At 45.3% G+C, this 25,609-nt stretch overlaps 1 protein-coding gene and 1 long non-coding RNA gene across 5 annotated transcripts; both read right to left on the bottom strand.

Annotated features, from left to right (window-relative positions):
* Nucleotides 1-342: 342 nt before the first annotated feature.
* LOC109749868 (uncharacterized) lies at nt 343-6,922 on the bottom strand. Of its 4 annotated transcripts, none has more exons than XR_012204103.1 (9): nt 6,563-6,922; nt 6,283-6,463; nt 4,926-5,507; nt 4,572-4,628; nt 4,384-4,459; nt 2,287-2,617; nt 1,980-2,127; nt 1,489-1,745; nt 343-587 (listed from the first exon to the last, which is right to left on the bottom strand). It is a non-coding gene; the product is annotated as an uncharacterized lncRNA (long non-coding RNA). The 4 variants fall into 4 exon arrangements; XR_012204100.1 differs by having other exon boundaries at nt 6,283-6,460; nt 6,563-6,921; XR_012204102.1 differs by having other exon boundaries at nt 2,287-2,409; nt 6,283-6,460; nt 6,563-6,921.
* Nucleotides 6,923-8,884: 1,962 nt separating this feature from the next.
* Nucleotides 8,885-10,560, bottom strand: LOC109749869 (UDP-glycosyltransferase 88F3). The gene has a single exon (XM_020308807.4). The coding sequence runs from the start codon at nt 10,443-10,445 to the stop codon at nt 9,030-9,032; it is 1,416 nt and encodes a 471-aa protein (XP_020164396.3). The 5' UTR covers nt 10,446-10,560; the 3' UTR covers nt 8,885-9,029.
* Between the last annotated feature and the right edge of the window lie 15,049 nt (nt 10,561-25,609).

The following is a 25,609-nucleotide window of genomic DNA, read 5'->3' as shown; positions in this document are numbered from 1 at the left end:
AAGTTTAGCACATTTATTCAACATAAGAACTGATTTTCTGGTTCAAGATTAAAAAAAATCATCATTCACTCTGCACCACAAGCAAGACAACATCAAGTACAGCACGGTCATGAGATTATAAAATATAATCTGTCACAAAAGCAAGCAACATTGGGTTCAGTACAGTCAAGAGATTACATGGCATGATGCTTTAGTAAAAAGGTAAGTTTACCACATGTATTCGACATGACAATTGTTTTCTGGTATATGAGAGAAAGAAGAAACATTCAACACGATCATGATGAGATTATAAAAGCTAATAAGAGAACAACAGGCAATGGAGATGCTAGAACTATACAATACTACGACAATAAGTAGACCCTAAATTCAACTCTTAATGGTTCAACATTCCTCAATGATTCATTATTGGCCAGCATCGACAGCGGTAAGAAAACTCGGTCAATTCGCCACAACAAATACAACCTAAGGATAAGCCATAAAAAATAGACGTGTTCCCAGTTTTCCCGATTCACTCTTCTTGCTCCACTTCTTGAGATGGCTTGAGCATCGACAATTTCCTCTCCAACCCACCTTTGCAAGTACAGTTTCTGCAGGTTAATTCCATTGGTGTATTTAACAATAATAAATAGGAATATACTCAAATTGATAGTTTAACTGAAAAATCTACAAATGATACATTTCATGGATGTGGTACCCACTTCAGCTTTGTATACAATGGTGCGGGGGGCAATTTAATTATAGGAAAACAGGTTGAATTTTGAACCTGTTGGAACATGAGGTCTATGGTTGCATGCCATTTTTATATGCAGGGAGATAGACCGACATTATTATCATTTATGGGTAATAAACAAAATGGTTGTAAGCAATGTTTACAGCTCAAAACTCATGGATTTTGCTATCTATGATTTAGCAAGAAACATCCAACATCTTAAATTACCAGAACATGGATCAAGTATCTAAAACTATTTATTTTTTCAAGGGAAGTATCTAAAACCTTCACTCAAGCGAAGAAATAATCCATGCAAACTGAAGGGAAATAAAAAAGGGGCAACGGAATGAAAGGGGTACAATTGTATGCCTAATCATGATCTCTACATATGTGACTTTGGTACATGTATTTCTTTGATCATTTTTCATTTGAATAATCACGATCTTAAAATTATGATGGTTCAGTTTGATTATAATCAAATAAATTAACCAGCTATGCAAGCATGGTGGTTATCAACAGAGAGCCACATTACACCAGTTCTAAATTTCATGATACGTGCTTACTATATTTTTCTAAGATTGGCATGCATCTTGTTAGAACGATGAAATACATGTATACGCCAGCAGCTAGTGCTCACAGGGGAACTGAATTATGTCGATGCATCGCCATGAATATTTAAATATATATTTTACTGAATATATATGGTGGATTTACTTTGTTTGTTCAGCTGGCATGGACAAAAGTTCTAAAACTGACTTATATGCTACAAAAATATTTACCAGAATTGCCAGGTTTTTCACCGTGAGGATTCTTCCATGCAGGACAAGCCAGGCGAAGAGCTTGCATTTGGGGGTGGCCTGTGCTTTCCAAACCTTAGCAGAGCGGAAAGGCACCAAGATCCAGTTGCTTTCTCATTCGTGAGTAATCCACATGCCGGTGATGTTTGAGAGGCTCCCCCGCCTCCGGACTCTTGTAGGGAAAAGCCTTGTGTAAACTATTTGTAGCACTCTCTTCTTCTACTTGAAAGGCAGCGCTCCTGCCAGTTTATCGAAAATAAATAACAGCAAGGCACAAAGATAGCCCAGAATAACCAATCTATTTGATTCTAATATTGTATAGTAACAGATTACACATATAGATAGCTTTGGTTAAACGCCTTATCATGTGACTCGCTCAAGCATAGCGCTATAATGACCTGTTCAACACCGACTGCTGAAATTTTCAGTATAATCATGGAGTGTTAGAACTATATCTAAATCGACAGGAAAACCTTGCACCAGGCGTGGAAGTGCAGTGAAGTTAGCTTCTCGGAGTTGACTTGACCCATGCTGATATTAAGGCTCTGGCTTTGACCAATGTAGCAGCCACGATTGACAGCCATGCCAAGAACAATTTTCTGCTTGATATCCCAAACAGTCCTGGTTCAATTATAAACGTTTTGAAACTAAAGCATTGGGTGGTCATATTTCACGTACGACAAAAGGACAGACAAAAGTTACACAACGAAAGAAATGGAAAGTGAAGCAACACAAATAGATGCTTTTAATTTAAAACGTACAGTGTGCGGTTAATATTACCTGAAAGTGAGAATTATTCAGACAACCTGCAAACTGGCGGAAAAGAGGAACAACTCCGCAGGCTGTGTAGCTTCTAGTATCTCTTCCAACTCTCCCAAACACATCACCTCCTTGGTGCTGTTTCTGATGGGCCAATATTTCAGTAGGCCCTTGATAACTGTGTATGGAAGCTTGCAATCTTTTTCGACAAACTGGGTAATACAGTAAGACAATTGTTGATGGTACATTGCAATGCACTTGGCTTGTGAAGTGGAATCAAGGACCAGGTAAGGAACAATTCATGCTCTTCCTTAAGTGGCAATACGAATCCGTTGATGACGCTCCCTAAGATCTGCAATAGCTTAAGGACAATGCTTGAACGGGCATGAATTGTTCCTTACCCAGGTCACGAATACTAAGTGTGTTGTTACAAGTACAAATATATATTTTTAATCAATCATTTGTACATCTCTAACCTCTACTCTCTAGCCATGATTACATTGTAACTATGAAGTTCTTAACTTTCTCTTCATTTATAATTAGAACACAACACACTACCTTGATATATCCCCTTACTGACAGAGATCCTAAAAAACATCAAGCACATAAGCCTAAAACAAAACAGTGGTGATTACCTTGGAAAAAGATCACTTTGACCCCTGTCTTTCTACATTAATGAATGAACCAAATTCTACTCTAGATGGCCACTTCTTGCCCATTCATATTTTTTATAAGGTGTGTTGACCGGGTAACCAACTTTTAGTTCTATTAGGTACTATAAGCATTGGTCGATGCAATATCAATGAGAAAAAATGGTTCCTTAAATAGAGAAGCTTTTTGGAAAATTCACATGGAGAAAGCAAGGAATCTCATCATGCTGCCGAGGTAAAGCATTTGACAACCCAAAAGGGACAACATAATAATCATGAAGGAGAAATGCCAAATGAGACCATAGAAAAAGGAATGTAGAAAGAGAAACCAATCAACTTAAGAGGAGAGCCAGGTCTCGCCTTGGCGTACGTTTCCCGGTCCATCCCGTTAAGCGGTGAGGCGGAGGACCACAGTACATAATTTATTAGACTACAGAGAACTACAATATCACAATAATTTAAAGAAGCAATTGTATGCCTAATCATTATCTCAATAGATGTGACTTTGGTACATGTATTTCTTTGATCATTTTTCATCCGAATAATCAATACTTAATATTATGATGGTTTAGTTTGATTATAATCAAATAAATCAACCATCTATGCAAGCATCATAGTTATCAACGGAGAGACACATCACGCCAGTTTTAAATTTCATGATAGGTGCTTACTATATTTTCTAAGATTAGCTGCATCTTATTAGAATCAAGATATACATGTAAAAGCCAGCAGCTAGTGCTCCCAGGGGAACTGAACTATGCTTATGCAGTGCCATGAATATCTAAATATATATTATACTGACTATATATCATGGATTTACTTTGGTTTTTCAGCAGTCGTTGTCAAAAGTTCTAAACCTGACGTATATTCTACAAAAATATTTACCTGACGTGATCCAGTGTGTTGTTCCAAATACAAATATATATTTCCAATCAATCATTTGTACATCTCTAACTTCTACGATCTAGTCATGATTACTATGTATACTATACCGAAGCCATAAATATGAACAATTTCAAAATTGAGCGAGTGAGCTTATATGTGTCCGCAGTAAATTTAGAACTATCTACCTGAATCAGTGCCCTAGAAAAGATGTTTCAGAAAGCACAACTACGATTTTACTATAGCGCGAGATGTGATTATAATCACATACCGAACCAAGGTGGATCCTGGTTAAAATGTTTTCGGAAAGATCTAATTTATTCAGGACACAATTGAGCTACTCCCTTTGGACTAAACGGAAGCACTAAGCATGGCCATAACAGAGAGAGAGAGAGAGAGAGAGAGCAGCATCCATAGATAAAAATATGGGCAGAGGGGGGTAGTAAGTCACAAATGGATCTTTTAGAATGATTTATAGAAAAGGCATTTGGGCATGACTTAGTAAAATGTAAGTGGAACTTGAAGAATAATATACTAAGAAAAGAACTCTTGAGAGACTAATTATCAAAATGGTTGAGCGATTTACATTAGTACATTGGGTCTAGCTGCTTGCTCAGGTGTATCTCCTTGGTAATCCCTCTTTAATTTTGCCCGCCAATCATCTGAAAGAAGAGACAAGTAACACATTTGAGTAAAACATATATACTATTAAAAATATTCTAGCAATTGTGTCCAACATGTCATGAGAAATATGGTCCAGAGAGCAATCCATACCAATTTTCACATATTTATAGCTCAGTTTCGCTAGACCGGTGTTGATCAATGCATCAGCTGAAGGAAATGAAAATAACAACGCAATTATTTAGCAGTACAATTTGACGGCATATCAAACTCAAGATCGGACAGCCGGAAATCAATCCATAACATGCATCTGAAAACATTTCAACGAAAAAAAAGATCTGCACATGCATCTAATTATCATGGCATTAGCATTTCGCAAGACATGGCATTTCAGTCAATTAACTTTCGGGACATTTCCAATATGCAAAATAAGAGGGAATCTAGCTTGACATTTGAGAGAGAGAGAGAGAGAGAGAGAGAGAGAGAGAGAGAAAGAGAGAGATGGACCTGCAAGTCATCGACAGTCACTATGACGCCGACCTTGATGGCAACATCTGGTACGTGGTGGTGGCGATTCATGCTCCTTAGTCAGTACCTCACCACGTAGCGGCCTGCAAACCAAGACGTTGGAGAGAGAGAGCCAGCTCGAGTAGCAGGAAATATAGAACTGCAGTTCATATAGACATATTCAACGCCTCAATGCTTAAATCCCAAATTGGGGAGTCCAGGAAATACAGTAGTGCTAAGCTGCAGATTGTTTGATTGTACTTTGTAGCCCTATGCAAAAATGAAATGGTTGTACAAAACTATGTATAATTCTATTAAACACAAGGTGGTGATTCAGACAGCCTCTCAAAGCCTTTCCAAAATAAGCTTCCCAAAATAATCAACCAAACTGGATGCGCTGAACATGAGAACCTGTCTAGAGATATTTCAAGATGCCTAGGGATATGTCAAGAATTAGATCACACTAGAAGGCACACACACAAAGAACGGCGCTGGACAAGAGAGTGGTATGCCTAGCCTGTTGTTCGTTCAGATCCTGAGGCACATCCAACACCGTGGACACATCCGACACCTCCAGCTCATCTGCGCAACCAAAATCCTGTCATCAGTCAATCCGCCGCTCCGAGTCCCCTAACCCGAACCATGAGTAAACAGTACCTTGCAAGGTATACGCTTACACAAGTCTTCTACATAGGGCATGCACCATAAAAGCAATAGGTGGAGATATTAAGCTACTAAAGCCACAGACAACAGCAAAGGACCGATCTGGTCCTAGGCACAAGAACCAACAATCAACTAAATCATACCGAGTCTACAAGCAGTCCTATGCAGCAAGAAAAGCTTAACAGATTAATACATGTTATCCATGGTAATGTAATATGGCAGAATTGAATCGGCAAACACTCGACACATTTTTTGTTATCAGGGGCAAGTCCAGGACAAGCAAGGTATACGTGCAACATGAATCTGAAAAAAACCCCAGAGATTTGTAGCAACATAACGATGATGCGGACCTGCTTTTAAACATGGCAGGGCACATTCTTTAAAGGCAAGCCATAAAAACATCAATCGTGTGATGGGTTGACTACAATTAGCAGAGGCAAGCGGTCAAACTAAACAGTCTGATACATGGTCGACCACAGAGCAAACATGTACAGGTAAAAAATGGCTAATCATGGGATCTGAACAATATGATACATGGTGGATTACACAGCAAGCATCGAAAGGGCTAAATGGACTACTCAACCACAAATCACTCGTTCTGTGCATCATAGATCAACAGCAGGCCCAATCACATAAAATCCTGGACAGATCTATAATAGGAATGTATTAGAGTTGACCAAGCAAAGGGGCTCACCTAGCTAGTTGGCGACGCCGTGGAGCGGAGATGCCGGCCGTTGTTCATTAAAGGTGGAGAATTGTGTGATGTGCTCTCCTATCCTCTACAGCAGCTGTAGGAATACATCAATTGCTCTACTCCAAATCGAATTGAAGCACATCAGGAGCTGCAAGCTCATCCCCACTCCTCTCCTCTGCTGCTACAAAAGAAGAGAGAGATTAGAAAGAGATAGAGAGGAAGAAGAGGAGGAGGAGGAGGAGGAGGAGGAGGAGGAAGGAGGGGCAGGGAATGAACCCACCAGAGGCAGAGAGGAGGCGCAGCCCCATGGCTGCCGGTGTCGGGCCAGGAGGGGATGAACTCTCCTCTTCTGCTGCTTATCTTGGCGGCGTCGACGTCGCCCAAGCCCAAGGCCTGTTGCTGCGCCGCCTTGGCCTGCTGCTGCTGCTCCCCGCCGCCGCTGCCGCCGTCGCGCTCCTCGTCCTCCCTCCGCTGCTGCTCGTCGTCGTTGGGAGGGGGGTTCTGTTGCGGCGGATCTGGCCGCCGACGGCGCGGTTCGAGGCAGTGGGTGGCGGCGGCGGCGATGTGGGTGGGAGGAGAGGAGGCACGTGGGAGGGGAGGGGAGAGGACGCGCGCGGGAGGAGAGAGGAGGCGGCGGCTAGGGTTCAACAAAGAGCGGCTGTCCTTTATAAACCTGCACGTGAAATGACCAAAATGCCCTCGGCAGGGCAAGGAAATTACAGGCGGTGGCAGGAACGAGAGGGTAACTATTCATTGTAGCAGTAACTTTTTTTGATCCAACGACCAAGGTCTTCCGGGAGCGAGAGCCGACGGCCCTAAACGCATCAAGTAAACGATCCGACGGCCGACAGTCGCTGAGCTCTGAGAAGCCTCAGGTTCTCCCTAGATACTTATATCAGGATGTAGCAAAGCCGCTCGGGTTGCGACCCTGCTTAGTTTGCGGGTCCAATTATGGAGGCTACACTCAGGCCAGTTGCGACCAGTAGCATACTTACCCTAGTGCAATAGTGGAGTTAGGTACTAGATAGGCTCCGCTTGGATAAGCGTTTTCGCCAGTATTCGGTTGGTTTAGGATACACACTTGAACTGGTCGTCTTGTTTCCAGGCGGAAAATCATCTGCGACCGGTATTTTACAACTGTAAAATAAATACAGGTGTAAAAGTTTACATCCATTCCAAGCAGGGTCTTAGAGCATCTACAGCCGTACCTCTCAGACCATCCCTTATACGTCCGCGGGCGCGTCCCGTCAGTGACCGGACAGGAGAGAAGAAAAAACGTGGCCCGGACTGTCCGCAAGCCCTCATATCCATCTCAAATATGGGGAGGATATGAGGGCTTGCGGACGCGCCCGGGCACTCTGCCACGTAGGACACGGCCCCACCCCGGACCACCTTTTCTATTTCTTTATTCATTCTTTTATTTCTCTCTCTTCATCTCCACCAATCACGTGCAAGTGACCAGACATATGAGGAGAAAAATGAGAAGTGTGACTGTGCGGACGGATAAATGGGGACGCAAAACGGACACGCCCGATCACTAACCGGACGCGTCCGCAGGCGTTTAAGGGGTCATATTTGCTATGTCCGATTGTAGATGCTCTTAGGTAGCAGTCCCAGCCTTAGAAAAAAAAAATACCTGAGCTTGAACACCTCCCGTAGTCGCAGGTCACTCTACCATGACTCCTGCTCACCATCACTTGAGTTTCACCTCATCCAACACGTTGGCCACCATCGTGTTGGGGGACCTGGCGAGTAAGACGTGCCCCATGCTGCTGATCCAGTTTATGGAGCCAGGGTCATGAAGCTGCATGGGTATGTGTCGGTACCCACTCGGACGAGCCTGTGTTATCCGAACTGATCCTTTTTGTAGGCGAACAGCCCAGCTACCCACATGGTCAAATTTCAGGGATACAAAGATGACACTAAAATCGTTCACTGGGTAAAAACACACCACATTGGCTGGTAACATTGGCTGGTAGACGGTCAATTCTCTCCATTCACCGACCTCCGAGTCTCAGGGGTGTGGATGACCAATTTGAGAAAAATCTGACTAGGCTTTGACTCTGTAAGGCCCTGTGTCAATAATTAATAAAATGGCCGTATGCATCGTTCAGATGCAGAGGCCGGGGGTCGTCCTCTTTTTCTAAAAAAAAAACATGGTCAACGACTAGTAGACACTAGTGGTAAGCAACATATACATATCTTCGGTCGCATTTGCCATTAAATGGTCACATGGAAATTTCCACGCGTTCAGTCGATTCACACACATGAGAGCAAGGCAACGTCAAGAACGAGATGTGCTCGAGGCGGTGTCCTTGGTGAGGCCTCGCCTGAACTGACCTAAACAATGGGATACCAAGCCTGGCAGCGGTGTCGCCGACCGGGCAAGGAAGCAGATTGACTGGTGCATGTAGGAGGCCTTTTTAGTTCTGATCGCCGCTCAGATTGGAAAGCCGGTCGAGTTCAAAATGCACCACATCTTTTAGTAGACCGTCGGGGGGAGGTGGTAAGATAGCCATATGATAAATGTCTAGCATGGTTCTGGATATAAATTTTGAGACGGAATATAAGCATACTGTCAAGTTTGGAGTGTTTCCGCAAAAAAATGTTTGGAGTGGCATATATAGAGATTTCTCTATTATGTGTTGATAGTACATGTTACAGAGAGGAAGAAACTAAAATCACACTTTTAAGACCCAACGCTCACTCCTTATTTCCATGACCATTTATAAATGATGTTGCACATGTCAAGCTTTAACCCACGCGTCCACAAAGCCCGTCATGGTCGCCTCTGATTCTCCACCCTCGAGTAGAGCCTCATTCGCCTGCCGCATCACTGCTAGAGTTCTCTCTCGGAGCACCCTCCCGCCCTCCGAATCCATCATCCACCTGACCTTTTTGGCAATCTCCTTTGCCTCCACCACCTCCTTGTCGTACCCTTCCATCGCGACAGCCAACTCCATCTCTTTCTCGAGGAACACCGCATTCATCTTTTGCTCCGCGTACAATGGCCAGGCCAGCATAGGCACACCTGCCATAGTAGACTCGAGCACCGAGTTCCACCCGCAGTGTGTCACAAAACTTCCCACGGCATGATGTGCTAGAACATCACCTTGTGGTGCCCATGACTTCACGACGAGGCCCCTGCCCTTGGTCCGGTCCAGGAAACCCTTCGGAAGCAGCACATCCAAGTCCGGCTCTGTAGTCGTGTCGTCGCTCGGCGGGCTCCGCACGACCCAGAGGAACCTTTGTCCACTAGCCTCCAGCCCGGTTGCCACTTCCCTGGTTTGTTCGGCGCTGAAACGGCCGAGGCTGCCAAAGCACAGGAACACCACACTGGCCTTGGGTTGCGTGTCCAACCATGCGAGGCACTCGTCTCCACGCTTCATTCCCACCTCCTCTGACTTGACTAGCGGCCCAATGCAGTAGACTGGGGGCGTCGAGAGGCCAGCTGGGGCGGAGAGCCCGGCGAGGATGGTGTCCATGGCACGAGGCTCCAGCGAGCGGAAGGTGTTGATGAAGATGCCCTGTGATCGGAACAGGTCGAGGCTCACATTTAGTAATGCCTGGTAGGACGCACCGTCACGATCCATGAGTGGCTGGATGGAGTGCGTCGCCGGAAACGGGGTGATCCCCGGGACGTGCACGAGTTCTTCGCCCATTTCCCGGAAGCTCCTCGTGCTTTTCCCGTGCAGAACCGTGAGGTGCATAAAGAAAGCCAGGATCTGGGCGCCGGAGGTGGAGAAGAAGTAGGCGGGGATGTCGAGTTCCGCGGCTACGTCCATGGCGGCACTGCAGAAGAAGTCCACCACGAGGAAGTCCGGAGAAGCGCCAGCGAGGAAGTCACGTAGGTGCGGGTTGGAGAGGCGGGCGAATGCCAAGGCTGGCATCACGGAGTCGTCAGACTCCAGGAGCTTGACCTGTTGCAGGCGATGGAAAGAAATGGAGGGGTTGGCTGCGGAGACACCGGCGAGGAAGGGGCCCGTAGCGCCGGTATCGTACGGCGGGTCCATGAGGACGACCGTGATGGCTAGCCCACGGGCGGCGAAGAGCTTGGCGAGCTCGATCATGGGGACGAGGTGCCCCATGAGTGGGGAGGAGTAGAGCATCACCCGCGGCTTCCGGGCACTGATCATGGTCTTGTTGGCTGTGGTGCCTTCCATGTCGTCAACAATAACTTCTGTTCCTGATTGGTGGTGTGGGTTGAGGAGTGTACGTAGGTTTGTGTTTGGAATGTCACAAGGGAGTAGGATGACAAGTGATTGATGAAGATGACCAAGAGGAACCGGACATTTATAGAGGCCCAACATGGATTGCAGCCGTGTTGCCCAGGTTATTAGGTGGAGATTGTTTGAACTTGCATCTGTCACTCTAATCTAATGGGCACCGAACCTTCTCAGCCTCAAGGTGGCAGACAGAAAGTACCGGGATGCTCACTTTGTATGTGTATAATATATGGTGATCATCCGATGAAGGCACATTATGCTAGAAAGGACGACGTCATCAATGACGAACGGAATCAGACTTTACATCCCAGCCGTATGTGCTAACGTCCCATGGGGAGATCAGTTCAACATAGAAACGAATTACTAATTACTAGAATCTGGTACTCCTACTACCTTTGCACGTTAACAAATACAGTAGGGAGTAGTGCTGTCCAATAAAATATTATGGAGTAGCAGCGGGCCGGTGAACGTACGTCATCGCTTGTGTGTTAGCTACACTTCTCTTTTTTGTTTTGGAAAACTTCTGATCTATTCATCAATTGTTAAGGTAGTACAAAGAACATCAGAAGTAAAAATTACATCCGCGATAAGTACAAGCACTGGAGCGCGCCGCCGCCGTCATCGCCCCTCCCACATTGGAGGCGGACAAATATTATCGTAGTAGACAGTCAGGAAATCGTCGTGCTAAGGCCCCATAGGACCAGCGCATCAGAACAACAACCGCCACTTCTCTTTTTTTTGGTTACGAATGACCTATCTTGATCGACTACTAAGTATTATCGTCAATCGATCCTTAATCAAAATAATATATGTGTTATGTTACACAAAACTAGTCTTCTAAAAATCTTAATATGGGTAGACTAGAGGGTGTGAAGAGTACAAGGCAAGACCACTTTAAAGTGGCAAAATGACGGTAATTATTAGAGAGAGAGGGAGAGAGAGAGATCTGGAAATTGGGGAATCGAAAGGGCGATGAAAAATAGCCCAGAGAAAATGGGTGAGAAAGGAGAAAATAAATAAAATGCAATAAGTAAATATAAATGCAATGCAAAACATTAAAAAGTGATTTTTGGCATTAAGAAATGCCATGTGTAAGCCAGTTCCGTTTCACGGGCACCCGACTTATAATTCACATACTTTAAACAATAAACTAATTCCACGGTACCCACTTGGCTTATAGCGTGCTCTGTCACGATGCCGTCAACCACCTCTCTGATGGCCACATGGCAGGAAACGCTGCCAAGACTGGACTGTAAGCCAAGAGTTTTTTTTTTCTGTATGATGACTGGTATTTATAAGCCGAGCACTTTTTTTTCTAACACTCGGCTTATGGTGGGCAGTTAAGCCGAGTTCTCATTCTTTGTTGTTTGTTTTTCACTTGGTAGTCGGCTTACGAGAAACTAAGCTGAGTGCCCGTGTTTTAAGACTCGGCTTGCGCCCAACCACACGGCGACGTGTGATTTTCAAGTAGGGATTATACTAAATTTTGTAAGATTTTAGAGGCTATTAATTCGAACCTAGAGGTGAAAACATACTTTCTTTTTAAATTGAAAAGGGTGTGCATTGTACTCCTGTACGTATACTTCCATTTTCCAAGTTAAGATTTAGAAGAAGGTGAACCCTCCTAGGACAATAACTTTAAACAACAACTCTATTTTTTGAAATGTAAGAAACCAACTTCATGTTAAGAAAATTGGGGTTTTCGGCCTATCCTCAATTCCTCTGCCTTCTCGGTGATGACGCTCACAATGCAATTTAGGTTGACACCTACTTATACTACTAATTCCAGAGTTCTTATCTATATGCATGTATGCAGATAACTTTTAAAGTTTAAACTAACTTGTTTTCAAATACTCCCTCCCTTGCATTGTATAGTGCATATAGATTTTAAGTAAAATCTCAGAAATTTAGAGCCAGTTTTTGGAGAGAAACATTTACATCTATAGTGCCAATGTAGTTTCATATTTTACATATTTAGTATTTTAGACATAAATAATTTTCTCTATAAACTTGGTTAAAGTTCTCAAAATTAAACTTTCCAAAAAATATATACAAACTACATTATGGAATAGAGTGAGTAGAATCCGGGTGTGATTAACAACCACAATATAATTCACCTTTAATTGAATAATATTTATTACATCCCGGGACACAGACATGTGAGTTGTGTGTCATAATTAATCTAAATGATTAGTCATGTAGATAATAGTCAGGGTTATAATCTAACTATTGCTCTAGTTCCTTCGAATTATCAGTATGCGATGTAGTCTTTCAAATGTACATAGTATATTGTGTTTCACTGATAATCGACTAGCTTCCTCAAACATATATATAATACTTAAGTACATTACAACAAGTACTAATTTCATGTTAAACATGCAAAGTATTTCCATGTATAATTTCACAACTGGGCATTCCGAATATCAATAATTTCAAAAGTAATTTAAATATAGTTATAGGACACGTGATCCCAACATCTCCCAGTTGTCCAGAACTATCATTCAAATATCCGTAAACCGTGTTGCCCAGGTCAGGTGGAGATTGTGCTTGAAATTGCATGCATCCCCGTCACTCTAATGGTCACCGAACCTTCTCAGCTTCTACTCTAGTGCTTCAAGGTGGCAGACCGAAAGAACCTGGATGCTAACTTTGTCCGTATATAGTAGGCAGAAATCACATATTTGACCTGAGGGCAAAATCAAATCACAAACTGACATGTTCTCGAAAAAATTTCACTCTACCGACCTTTTAGTGTGGCGCCCGACAGCGAGGCGCCGCACCCAACGCTGCAGCGCCTCGGCCTTAGGCGTCGCACCTCCTGCCAGCGTGGCAGCCCTGGTCCAGTTGCGGCCCCACAGACATCACTGCAGCGCCTAAGGCCTAGGCGCCACACTTGTAATGTGCAGCGCCCGTCTCTTAGGCGCTGCACAGTCTGTGTTCCACTTAGGCTGGCCCCACCCTCTCTCCCCTCCCAGCCCCACCCCACACACCCCACCCCACCCAAACCCTTAGACTTGCCTCTCTTCCCCTCCCCCCTCTCAAATCCTTCTCAAATCTTGCAAATCCGGAGTATTTGACCGTGGATTTCGAAGCCAACCCCTCCCTTAAGGTAATCTCCTCCGATCCCGACTATTTCATCCATAGGAATTGTCGCATTTGCTCAAATCTTGCTACTTTGGGGAAACCCTACTTTTGGCTTGGATTTGCAAATTTGTGTTGAATCATGTTATGTTTCTTTGCTAATTTGGTATGGTTAGGCTTTCATAGTATGCTAGGGTTAGGGTTATGTGTGTTTGATGTTGGTGTTAGGGTTATGCTATGGTTAGGGTTGTGGTAATTGTTATGTGGGGGTTATGGTTATTAATTCATATATATGTTATGGCATATGTATTTTGTGCGAATATTTTTGGTAAGTACTTACTTGATATATGTGTGTTTTTGATTATTATAGGGATGGGGAGAACATGTGTTTATGTTCATCATGTGGATAAAGAGGCCTTTTTGAAAGGCAATGTTGAGCCGGACCCGGATGAGCTTGACATGGTGTTTGAGAGTAGTCCTAGCTATGCGGAGCTCTTGGACCAAGTGAGGAAGGATTTGAATTGGATGGACCCAAGTGACGTTGTTGAGTTCGAGGGAAGGCATAATGTTGGTTTTGGAATGCACATCCGTTGGAAGACAATGCGTGTGAACTCCGAGCAACGTTGGGTTGCATACAAGGAGATGGTTGCCGAATCTCTAGACAAGGCTCTTGAGTTATTTGCCTCCAAGAAGGTTGAGTCTACTTTGAATTTGGACTTGAACCGGAACCCCTCCCCGTTGGTTGCTAGCACTCCCCCACCCATTAACCAAGATCAAATGAGTGAACCTCATTTCATGCAACAAGATTGTCCAACATTGAGCCCGACTCCAAATAACCAAAATGAAGCTTTTGAAGAGGAGAATGATGAGTACGAGGAGGATGACAACGAAGTTGATCTCCATGACAACAATGTGGGTGATCTCGACCAATATCATGTGCAAGAGACCATGGACCAATCCATCCCTTTTTCCCGTGCATATGCATCGGACTCGGATGACGATGGCCCCGATGAAGAAGTTGATGAGGAGGGGTTCACGCCGAAGGAGGCCCAAGCATTCAAGAAGGTATTCGGGCGGGATCACAAGACACCATTGTTCAAGGATCTTAGTCTCGCGGATGAAGCCGTTGTGGATGATGGCAAATGCATATCTCTTGGAGCTAGGCCAAGTTCTCACCGTGATTTGGAAGACGGCAAGAACGGGATATATCCCGGTTGTGAGTTTGAATCCTTCTTGGAATTGAAGATGTGGCTCGACAACTACTCGGTTACACATTATCGTCCACATAAAGTGGCCAACTCGGACGTCAATGTGCGTTACACGGTCAAATGTGAAGTGCCAAGATGTCCATGGATTGTGCGTGCGAGGCCATGAAAAGGAGGTCCCACTTGGCGCATAGTGAGTTGTCTACCAACTCACATGTGCCGGCACAAGAATGCGGATGGCGAGCTTGTGTACCAACAACACAGACAACTCACGTCCGAGTTCATTGCTTACAGGTTATCCAACCAAATATCCACACTTCCAATAATGAGCATCAATAAGAGTGTCATTGACTTTGTGAAAGCCATCTTTCATTACAAGGTGAAGTACGGCAAGGCATGGAAGGCGAAGCAAGCCGCATTCAAGATGTTGTATGGCAATTGGGAGGAAGCATACAACCGACTCCCTAGGTTGTTGTTAGCTATGGCCGCCACAAACCCAGGCATGGTTCACGTGGTTGAGCCTCATGGGCACCAAACATTGATTCATAACGGGAGGACCGTCTGAGTATTTGGCCGTGCATTTTGGGCCTTTGAGCAATGCATGAGGGCTTTTGAGCATTGTCGGCCCGTCATCGCCATTGATGGAACGTTCTTGACCGGACAATACAAGGGCACTTTATTGGTTGCAATAGCAAGTGATGCCAATAACCGGGTGTTGCCTTTGGCTTTCGCTTTGGTTGAGGTGGAGAACAATGATAACTGGGAGTGGTTCTTGCGTCAATTGAGAACTAGGGTATTACCGGCTGAAAGGGAAATTTGTGTCATATCGGATCGCCATCCAGGAATTCTAAACGCGGTGGTGGTTGACATTCCCGGACATACAAAGTTGCACCATCGATGGTGCATGAGGCACTTTTGTGCAAACTTCTATAGGGCATGTGGTATCAAGGAGTTGGCCGATGATCTTCAAGATTGTTGTCTCGCTTTCACGAACAAGCGGTTTGCCACATTGTTCAATGCATTGCTCATACACAAGAAACTTGACCCCGGTGGTCTTGAATTTCTCAATAGGAACATTGTCGAAAGGAATATGTGGGCACGTGCTTTCGATGAAGATGGCCGGAGGTACGGTCAAATGACAAGCAATATGTTAGAATGCTTCAATAAGGTGCTCAAGGGTGTACGTGCATTACCCATGACGGCAATAGTTCAATACACATTTGACAAGATGAATGGATACTTTTTACAGTACTCAATGGAGACGGATAAGAAGATTGCTGGTGAGAACAAGGATAAGCACAAGTACTATTTCCCACCAAAGGTTGAAGAATCGTTGGACTTTCAATCACGAAAGGCAGACTCCCAAGAAGCTGTACTATATGACGACAACGAGTGGAAGTATGAGGTGAAAGAGCCTGGAGGAACCACAAATGATGGCCACCAACACGGAGGCCGCGCTTTCAAGGTCTCCCTCACACGGTGTGATTGTAGCTGCATGAGACCATCGTTGCTTCATCTCCCATGCTCGCACTTGTTAAACGCATCCCGTGTTAGGAATGTGGACGTCAATCACCCTCTTACCATGAGGGAGTCCGAGTTCTCAATCATGACGGTAAAGAATACATGGGCTCCCCGGTTTCAGCCATACTTGGACCAATCACAATGGTCGGAGTATCATGGAGTTCAACTATGGCCGGACCCGGAATTGAAGGTCGTTAGACAGGGAAGACGTAATACAAAGCGTCTTAGAGGTGACATGGACGGATGGGGCCGTGGTGGCGGTGGAGAATACGACACCGGCCAATTCCAAGAGCCTCGTGAGCAATCCCGTTGTGGGGACTTCAGTCATCGGGGACACAACACAAGAACTTGTCCCAAACCAAGGAAAAGATCAAAGAAAAATGATGCAAGCACAAGCCAAGCAAATGATAGCCAACCAAGTCAACCAAGGAGTAGCCAACCAAGTCAAACAAGCCAACGAGGAACTAGGCAACAAAGAGGGACTCAACTAGGTCTTAGAAGAGGCCGTGGTGATGGTCTTGGCCGTGGTGGTGGTAGAGGCCGTGGTGATGGCCTAGGCCGTGGGGATGGTCTTGGCCGTGGTGAAGGCCTAGGCCGTGGTGATGGTCTTGGCGGTGGTGAAGGACTAGGCCGTGGTGAGGGTCTTGTCCGTGGTGGTGGGAGAGGCTGTGGTGATGGTCTTGGCCGTGGTGAAGGCCTAGGCCATGGTGACGGTCTTGGCCGTGGTGGTGGTAGAGCCCGTGGTGGTGCTCTAGGCCGTGGTGGCGGTAGAGGCCGTGGTGGTGGTCTAGGCCGTGGTGGTGGTAGAGGCCATGGTGGTGATCTTGGCCCTGGCGGCGGCCGTAGTGGAGGAATGTTCTCTTGGCTCAATGGACCATTGCCATATGTGACTTACTATGATCTTGTTCTTTTGGCTCAATGCTTGTGTTGTCATTTTGCATTGTGTGACTAACTATTATATTGTCATTTTCATAGGTATGGAAACAATGAAGGGGTGGAGGACACGGAGGGGGAAGGTGAGACCCCTTGGTGGTCGGAGGAGGGCGAAGAAGAAGAAGAAGGGACAAGGACCGTGACCTTCTTATGAACCAAAATGTGTGCTACTATGTGCTATGAGACGTAAATGACTATGTGTTTTGGCTCAATGTTTGTGTATAACTATGTGATTGGACTACTATATTGCTATGTATGTATGACTATGTGATTTGGACTACTATATGTGCTATGTCTTTCTTTCTGTGTTTTGGACTACTACATGTGATCTGGATATGATTATGTGCTATGCCTTGCTGTTAGGCGCTGCACACCTGGACATGCCAGTCCAGAGAGCAACAGAAGCGTTCCAGTAGCTTTTCGACCAAAAAATTTGCTAAGTCAGTGTGCAGCGCCTAAGGGAGAGGCGCTGCACTATACTGTGCAGCGCCTTACTGCTGGGCGCTGCACAGTACAGTGCAGCGCCTTGGCCTTAGGCGCTGCACACTAACTTAGCAGCTTTTTGGGTCGAAAAGCTACTGGAACGCTTCTGTTGCTCTCTAGACTAGGATGTCCAGGTGTGCAGCGCCTATGGGCAAGGCGCGGCACTGTGTAGTGTGGCGCCTTGCCCTTGGGCGCTGCACATCTGGACATCTATTAGGCTGCACTCACCCCCTCCCACCCATCCCCACCCCACACACCCCCACCCCCACACAAACCCGAAGCTCAATGCCTCCCCTCCGCCCTCCTCTCTCCCCCTCTCAAATCCTTCTCAGCTCCAGAGTATTTGACCATTGATTTTGAAGCCAACCCCTCCCTTAAGGTATTCTCCTCCGATCCCCTCATTTTCATCCATAGGAATTGTCACATTTGCTCAAATTTTGCTACTTTGGGGAAACCCTAGTTTTGGCTTGGATTTGCAAATTTGTGTTGAATCATGTTATGTTTCTTTGCTAATTTGGTATGGTTAGGATTTCATAGTATGCTAGGGGTAGGGTTATGTGTGCTTGATGTTGGTGTTAGGGTTATGCTATGGTTAGGGCTGTGGTTATTGTTAAGTGGGGGTTAGGGTTAACCAAGAATTCTCGGTTTTGTAGGCATGGCTTCATCCGGTTCCATGACGGGGCCACCGTGTGCTAACCTAGAAGACATGCCGAACAAGTGGGAGGACGCATCTTTGGACAGGGTGAAGGAGAAAGATGTCAACATCCCGCCATGTTGGTGTGGAGATGTTTGCAAGGTGAAGGTGTCCACCGACCGAAAGAAATCATGGACGAAAGGGCGGAGATATTTTGTATGCCCGAACTATGCTTATGATTGTGCACTTCCAACTAACGCCTATGACCAACCACCGGTAAGCTCGAGAAGTAAAATGTTACTATCAAATGTGTGTCAACACTAACAAAATTTTTGTATGCAGTCACCGCCTCCTCTATGCAAGTTCTTCACGTGGATAGATCTTGAAGTGCCAGAAGATGTCAAAAAGGACCAATACCAAGATTGTCTTAGGCGGCAACAGCGGTTCAAAGAATCGTTTTGAAGAGGCTTGGAGGAAGAGCGTCGTCACAAGGAGAGGATGGAGCAGAAGAAACGAGAGGAGGAGAGGGCACGCCAAGCGAAACTTGCTCGTGAGGAGGAGAGGGCAAGAAAGCTTGCAAAGGCTCGCGAGGCACAAGAGGAGGACTCAGCACGTGACAAGAAGGGGAAATGGCCTCGCTCTACTCAGTAGGGACTTCGCTTCAGTGCACTCGTCGTCAACTATCTTCTAATGAATGTGTCACGAACTTGTGAGGGCATGTGAGATGTTGGTGAACTATCTTCTAGGGCAAGCTGCCATTTGTCATTTGTATTGAATGTGTCGTGGACCATGTCATAGTAATGTTTGAATTGTCTTAAGTTATGAAGTCATCGGCATAAAATGTGTGTTTGTTCAAATTGCTGTGATGCTGCAGTCATTGTAAGTATTATGATGTCCCGGTGAAGTGAACGTGTTGTAAACTCTGTTTTTCCAGTAAACAGCCGTGCAGCGCCCAGAACACAGGCGCTGCACTTGCAGCGCCTGGCTCTTGGGCGCTGCACTCTGACTTGGTAATTTTCGTGGATGGTCAGTGCTGCAAGCCTTCTGTGGCTCTTTGGATAGCCATGGCCATTTGAGCAGCGCCTATGAGACGGGCGCTGCACTGTATGGTGCGGCACCTAAGCATTGGGCACTGCACAGTACAGTGCAGCGCCTGGCTGTTGGGCGCTGCAGTGCTGTTAACTGCCAAACTGCAGAAACAGATGCCATTTTGGCCTCATGCAGCACTCACATAACTTGCTTGAACATCACTAAAATTACTGTAAACACAAATACTGAACAAAGACAACTAATAACTTGAACATCACATCATTTAGGACAATTCAACATTACTACTAGTTCGCAAACACAAATACCACACTAGTAAGAGTTCACCAACATATAACATAACCTCACAAGTTCATCAACCTAATGAAACGGCTACAAGAGCACTAACAAACACAAGCACTAATGACTTCCGCGCGTGTTCCTGGTGCCACGCCTGCAGGCAATCTTCTTCTTCCTGGGTGGACGAACCTCCTCTTCCTACACTTCCTCCTCCGCCTCCGCCTCTGCCTCATCATCCAAGCTAGACATCCGCGAGGTCCCTATGACCACCTTTGGGTTGCCTCTGTTATCAAAGTCGTTGGGCGTGTACCGGCGTCTGGGCTGCCTAGGCTTGAACACATACGAGGACCGAAGTTGAGCGTCCGCCAAAGTCATGTCATCATCAAGCTCATGGCCCTATCACACAATCAAACAATATGGTGAAGACCGGCGTCGTAATCAAGTGAGAATCACATCTAAAGGATTAGTCATACCTCTTGGGTGACCGCACCCTCATCATCCAGATAAGCATATGAGGAACTCACATCGTCCCCCTGATGGTGAGATGAGGGGTTTGATGGTGTACCGGACCTAGAGGCAGATGGTTCATCAAATTCGGGATCACGGCAACCGAGAATATTCGATAACCGCCTTAACTTCTTGTCCTGCCGCTGTAACATGAACAAGTGTGGAAGATATCAAACTCCGCAACATAGACTGGCTCTCATAGTGAATGCGATATGTACCTTGAGGAATGCTCGTAGTGAGCCATCATCATTGCCTTTTCCAACCGGTGTGTTCTCCAGAATAGACTGGCTCTCATCAGCTGCTTTCTTGATCTCGGTGCGCTGCAGATGAGAAAGAATGAACACGTTAGCCATTCAAACATGTGTAATACGGCCAACGGGAAAGTAAAGAAGGAACAATTTACCACATAGTTAATCACCGGAACAGCAAGGACTCCTTGCCCTACCCTGACATCTCTGTTGTACTTCCCCTTTGATAGATCCTCAAAGCTTACGGGTTCTTCAAGAATATCCTCATTATATGCCGGCGGGCATATCTCAACTCGAGTATTTTCAAGAAGCCATCGTATGTAGTTATCAAAATCAAGTGGGTTATGCTCACGAAGCTGGGCGCGTGCACTACTACGAGCTTGCTCCACGCAAAGCTGGAAGCGGGTAACATACGACTTGTCCCAGTCCTTTATCTTCCGCTGCCTTCTCCTGTCCAACCTGCATGGTACAATACCAAACATTAGCAAAATCAAGAAGGACTGACGATGCTTAGTCAATACGCTCTCTTACCTATGAAGTGCTTTGTCCATATCCACCCATTCCGGCGCGTGAGGCTGGAACAGACCAAACTGATGAAACACGCGATGTGGCAAATGAAACTCAACAGCCCAGTTGCATATCAGTGGGCACCGCATAAGCCAGAGATCCCTATCCCGCAAGCACATCGGGTTGATGGAAAACTCCAGGTGTACCCAAGTCTGTCATCAGCGCCATATGGCTGCCATTCCACCTATGAAATAGGGCAACAATGCAAAATTGGTGACTTTTTTTAGGCAAGCATGAGAAATGACTGAAGTAATGACCTCGTTACCTGCTCAGGCGTAATCGTGTCCAACTCGGCAATGTACTTTCGGTACATGAGATTGACAGCGTTCGTCATCTCGGAAACCACATCCCACTTGTAAGCCCATGTGGGGCGCCGTAAGTCGTCATCTTCATCTTCATACCAAGGATTAAACCTGACGCTCTTCGGGCGTCCAACAGGCAGACGCTCCCAGCTCCATACAGAAAGTAGAAGCATATTACCACCAATGCCTGCCCTATCTGTGATCCTGCAACACGCATCGTCCAGCTGCATATGAAAGAAAAACAATGTTCAGTTGACAGCAAGGTTGCATTGGTAATGAACAAATGAGTTGATAACAAAACAAACCAACTACCTGTCGGTACAAGTACGCAAGAGTTGCTGAACCCCAGCTCCATTTGCTATCGAAGACGGTCAACGCCTTCAGCCACATCCATGGAGCGTTCTTGCCCGTGGAGTCAGGAAACAAAGTCCTCGAGACAACGTACCACATATAGACACGAGCATGTGTCTGTATCACATCATCAGTGGCATCCGCAGGGCAATGCGCAAAGTTTTCTTGAATCCATGTGAAAGCAGCTCCGGCTGCTTTCCTTTCCTTCTTCTTCGGCTCTTCTCCCTCCTCTACATCAGCCTCAGCCTCGGTAGGAACCATACCAATAAGAGCAATCATCTGCTCGCGCCACCCGTCAGAATCGGTGCTCATACAGAGAGGCATCCCGTCGATAGCAAGACCGGTGATCAACGAGATATCCTCGAGCGTCACGGTCATCTCCCCAGTCCGAAGATGGAAACGGTGCGTCTCCGGCCTCCACTGATCAGCAAGAGCGGACACCAGTGGAGCGTTCAGATTCGGCGTGGACCGGCTGACCAACTAAATCCACGGGAGTAGTCCTGCCTGCTTGATGTACCGTGTGTACCGCTCATCGTAAGGCATGGCAGGACCAGAGACCCCGTGATACCGAATCTTCAGAGGTTCAAGCTTCTGCAAAAAACAAGTAATGACAAATCTTAGGACATGTAAATTTCAACTGAAGGCAAATTTGCAAAATATTTAGATTACTCGTTATTACCATCTCCTTCTCGCGCATCATGTAGGCCCGGTGTTTCGTGTCGTAGACATCGTCGAGAAGCCAAACCATCCTTACAAATTTCAAACAATAAACATATATGAGTTCATCTCAAATATCGGTAAACACTCAACATTTCATATGTGTTCATCTAAACATCTCATATGTATTCATCTACAAGAATCTCAACATCTCCTTCTCACACAATGAATAAATGATTGTAAATTCTCATATATATCTAGTATGTCATATGTGTTCAAGTAAATCAACATCTCATATTTCAAATAAACTCAACATTTAATATATATCTAAAAAAACTCAACATCTCACATATAGCTACAAAACTCAACATCTCATAATTATCTATAAAACTAGGCATCATATATATCTAAAAAAAATTACAATCTAGGTTTCACTAACAAGAATCATATAGTATGGGGGGGGGGGGATCAAAGGGTCCACCTAATCTTGGGCAAACAAAGATCCAAACCAAGCAAATCAAAGGTTTCACCTAATCTTGGGCAAATCCCTAAAATTGCAACGAATTTACGGAGGAAAAGAAAGGGAACGGAGGAGTTTACCTAGTAGGAGGGATTGGAGATCGAATCCGGGCCTCAAAACTTCAGATCTGAGAGGGGTGTGGGGGGGGGGGGGGGGGCTCCGAAGGGGGCGCCGTCGCCGCTCTCTGTATAGAGAGCAACTTCCTCATAGGGGGAAGAACTGCCTGGGAGGGGCTGGCCCGATGCGGCTTAAGTCAATGTGCAGCGCCCAAGCGATAGGCGCTGCACTTTACACAGTGTGGCGCCCAAGCCTTAGGCGCTGCAGTGCTGTCTGTGGGGCCGCAACTGGACCAGGGCTGCCACGCTGGTTGGATGTGCGACGCCCAAGGGAAGGGTGTTGCAGCGTTGGGTGCGGCGCCTCGCGGTCGGGCGCCACACTAAAGGGTCAGCAGAGTGAAATTTTTTCGAGAGCAGGTCAGTTTGTGATTTGATTGCGCCCTCAGGTCAAATATGTGATTTTAGACTATATAGTATGCTAATATATGACAATCATCCTATGAACGAAGGCGCATTATGCTACAAATGACAACGTCATCAATGACGAACGGAACCAGACTGTACGTGCCGGCCGTATGTGCTAACGTCCCATGAGGAGATCAGTTCAACATTGAAACTAGCTCCAATTTATTAATATGAGTATACTCCTACTACCTTTCCACGTTCACTATAATAGTATAGAGTACCACTCGTGTCAAAAATGAAAGTAAAATACGGTGTACTTACTGTCCAAGGAAAGATTACGGAGTAGTGCACAGCCCCGTAATCATGGTTGCCTGGCCTATCTCTCAAGAAAAAGAAAGGTGGTTAACATGTGTCATCGCTTATGTACTTTTTTTTTCGAAAATACATCGCTTATGTACTAGAAGTAGTTTTTTTTAGGAGTTTACTATTCACCTAGGTGCAGGGTACATTTGCACCAGGGAGCAGAATGGCACTTCCGCCAGACTATCTAAAGTTAAGCGTCAAGCTAGATTATTTGAGAGAGTCCCTCTACATTATGACGAACTAACTATAGATGACGTGCTTCCTATAATAGACAAGAACTTGAAAGTAATTTCTTGTTGGACAGGGAAACTTTTGAATTACAAAGGAAGGGTCGTTCTCATGGAAGCGAGCCTAGTCAGCATTCCTATTTATCTTCGCTCTTTCTTCCAATTCTCTAAGTGGGCTTCGGACCTGATTAATAGGAAAATGACTCATTGCTTCTGGAACGATCTTGAGGGGCATAGGAAATGCCATCTTCTTTTTGAGGGGTGTCACCAGATTTTATTCAATCAAAGCATGGTCCGGAATACATGCAATATCACCGCACTGGGGGTGGGGTGGGGGTGGGGGGGGGGGGGTCAAATAGCCAAACATGGCGGCCCAATAGTGACACAATAGCTTTGCTAAATTATGTGCTTTGTAATTTGCTTCTCTACCTTCATGCTTCACATAGTTACATCTTTTCTGCAATGTCTTTGATGATAATGGCAGTTAGCCCCCAATACTCACATTGAAGATGTTTTACCGTTGCCGAGCAGTCCATCACATTATGAATCTTCCTAACATAGTTATGGTCATGGACGCCGCCCTCCTCATCACTCAGCGATCTCATAGCTCCATCACCGATGCCTGCGTCGTCTAAGTCTATAGGAACATGCAACCCTAGAAGTGCTTCTAGTGGAAACACAGACTGATCATCTGCATTCAAAGCTGTTGCTTTACATGATGCCACGACAAGATCAATCTAATGGTGCAACCATCATCTCAACAACCATTGCAACAGATGGGCTCTCTTCTTGTGCTGAAGCCATAGCAAGATCCTAATCAGGTGGCACTAGTGCAGAATCGGGCTCTAGCGCCGGTTCGTAAGGGCCTTTAGTGCCGGTTTCATAACCCGCACTAAAGGATGGGGACTAAAGCCCCCCCCCATTTAGTACCGGTTCGGCACGAACCGGCGCTAAAGTGCCACCACGTGGCACGAGACAGGCCCGGGTGCAGGTAGACCATCAGTACCGGTTGGTAACACCAACCGGTACTAAATGTTTGGGTGGGGGTTGGTTTTTTTTTGTTTTTCCTTTAATTTTGTGTTTTCAATTTAATTTAGTGATTGTTTTACATTATAATGAGTTGTTAAATCATTAGGTGAAAGTACCGCAGATTAGTTTTGACTGGATGCATGTGGATCCTAGCTAGCTAAGTGATCAAGTATATGTCATATATCCATATTACTTGATCACTTAATTAGGTGATCAAGGTAATATGGATATGGCATATACTTGATCACTTAGCTAGGATCCATCCAGTTGAAACTAATCTGCGGTTTGTTTCATAAATGATATAATAACTCATCATCATCATCATCATCATATTAATATAAAAACACTTGCATCATATCATCACCAACAACAGTATACTAGCTAGCTAAAAATCATCATATATAGTCGTCATTACCACTATTTAATCATCATAGTCATTACCGCTATCTAATCACACCAACACTAGCTTAAAGAAGAAACATTCACTTGTACCAGAAGCAAAGATATCATCGAGTTCAACATGGTCATGATATTATAAGCATTCGTAACACCACAAAAGTAAATCACTCTTTGAGATTAAGTTCAGGACGAAGAACACGGACATGAGAGGACAAGTACAAAGAGCATGAACTAGCTAATCACTCCTGCTGCTCTCTCTCAGGTAAAATAGCATAGAACATGTATAG

This window comes from Aegilops tauschii, chromosome 3 (genome assembly GCF_002575655.3).
Source record: "Aegilops tauschii subsp. strangulata cultivar AL8/78 chromosome 3, Aet v6.0, whole genome shotgun sequence".
In the NCBI taxonomy this organism is placed as follows: domain Eukaryota; kingdom Viridiplantae; phylum Streptophyta; class Magnoliopsida; order Poales; family Poaceae; genus Aegilops; species Aegilops tauschii.
The sequence above is the reverse complement of the archived record's forward strand: the minus strand, read 5'-3'. Positions and strand labels throughout refer to the sequence as shown.

Excerpts from the sequence above, each read along its gene's own strand:
- LOC109749869 (XM_020308807.4), bottom strand. The coding sequence starts at position 10,445 with ATGGAAGGCACCACAGCCAACAAGACCATGATCAGTGCCCGGAAGCCG.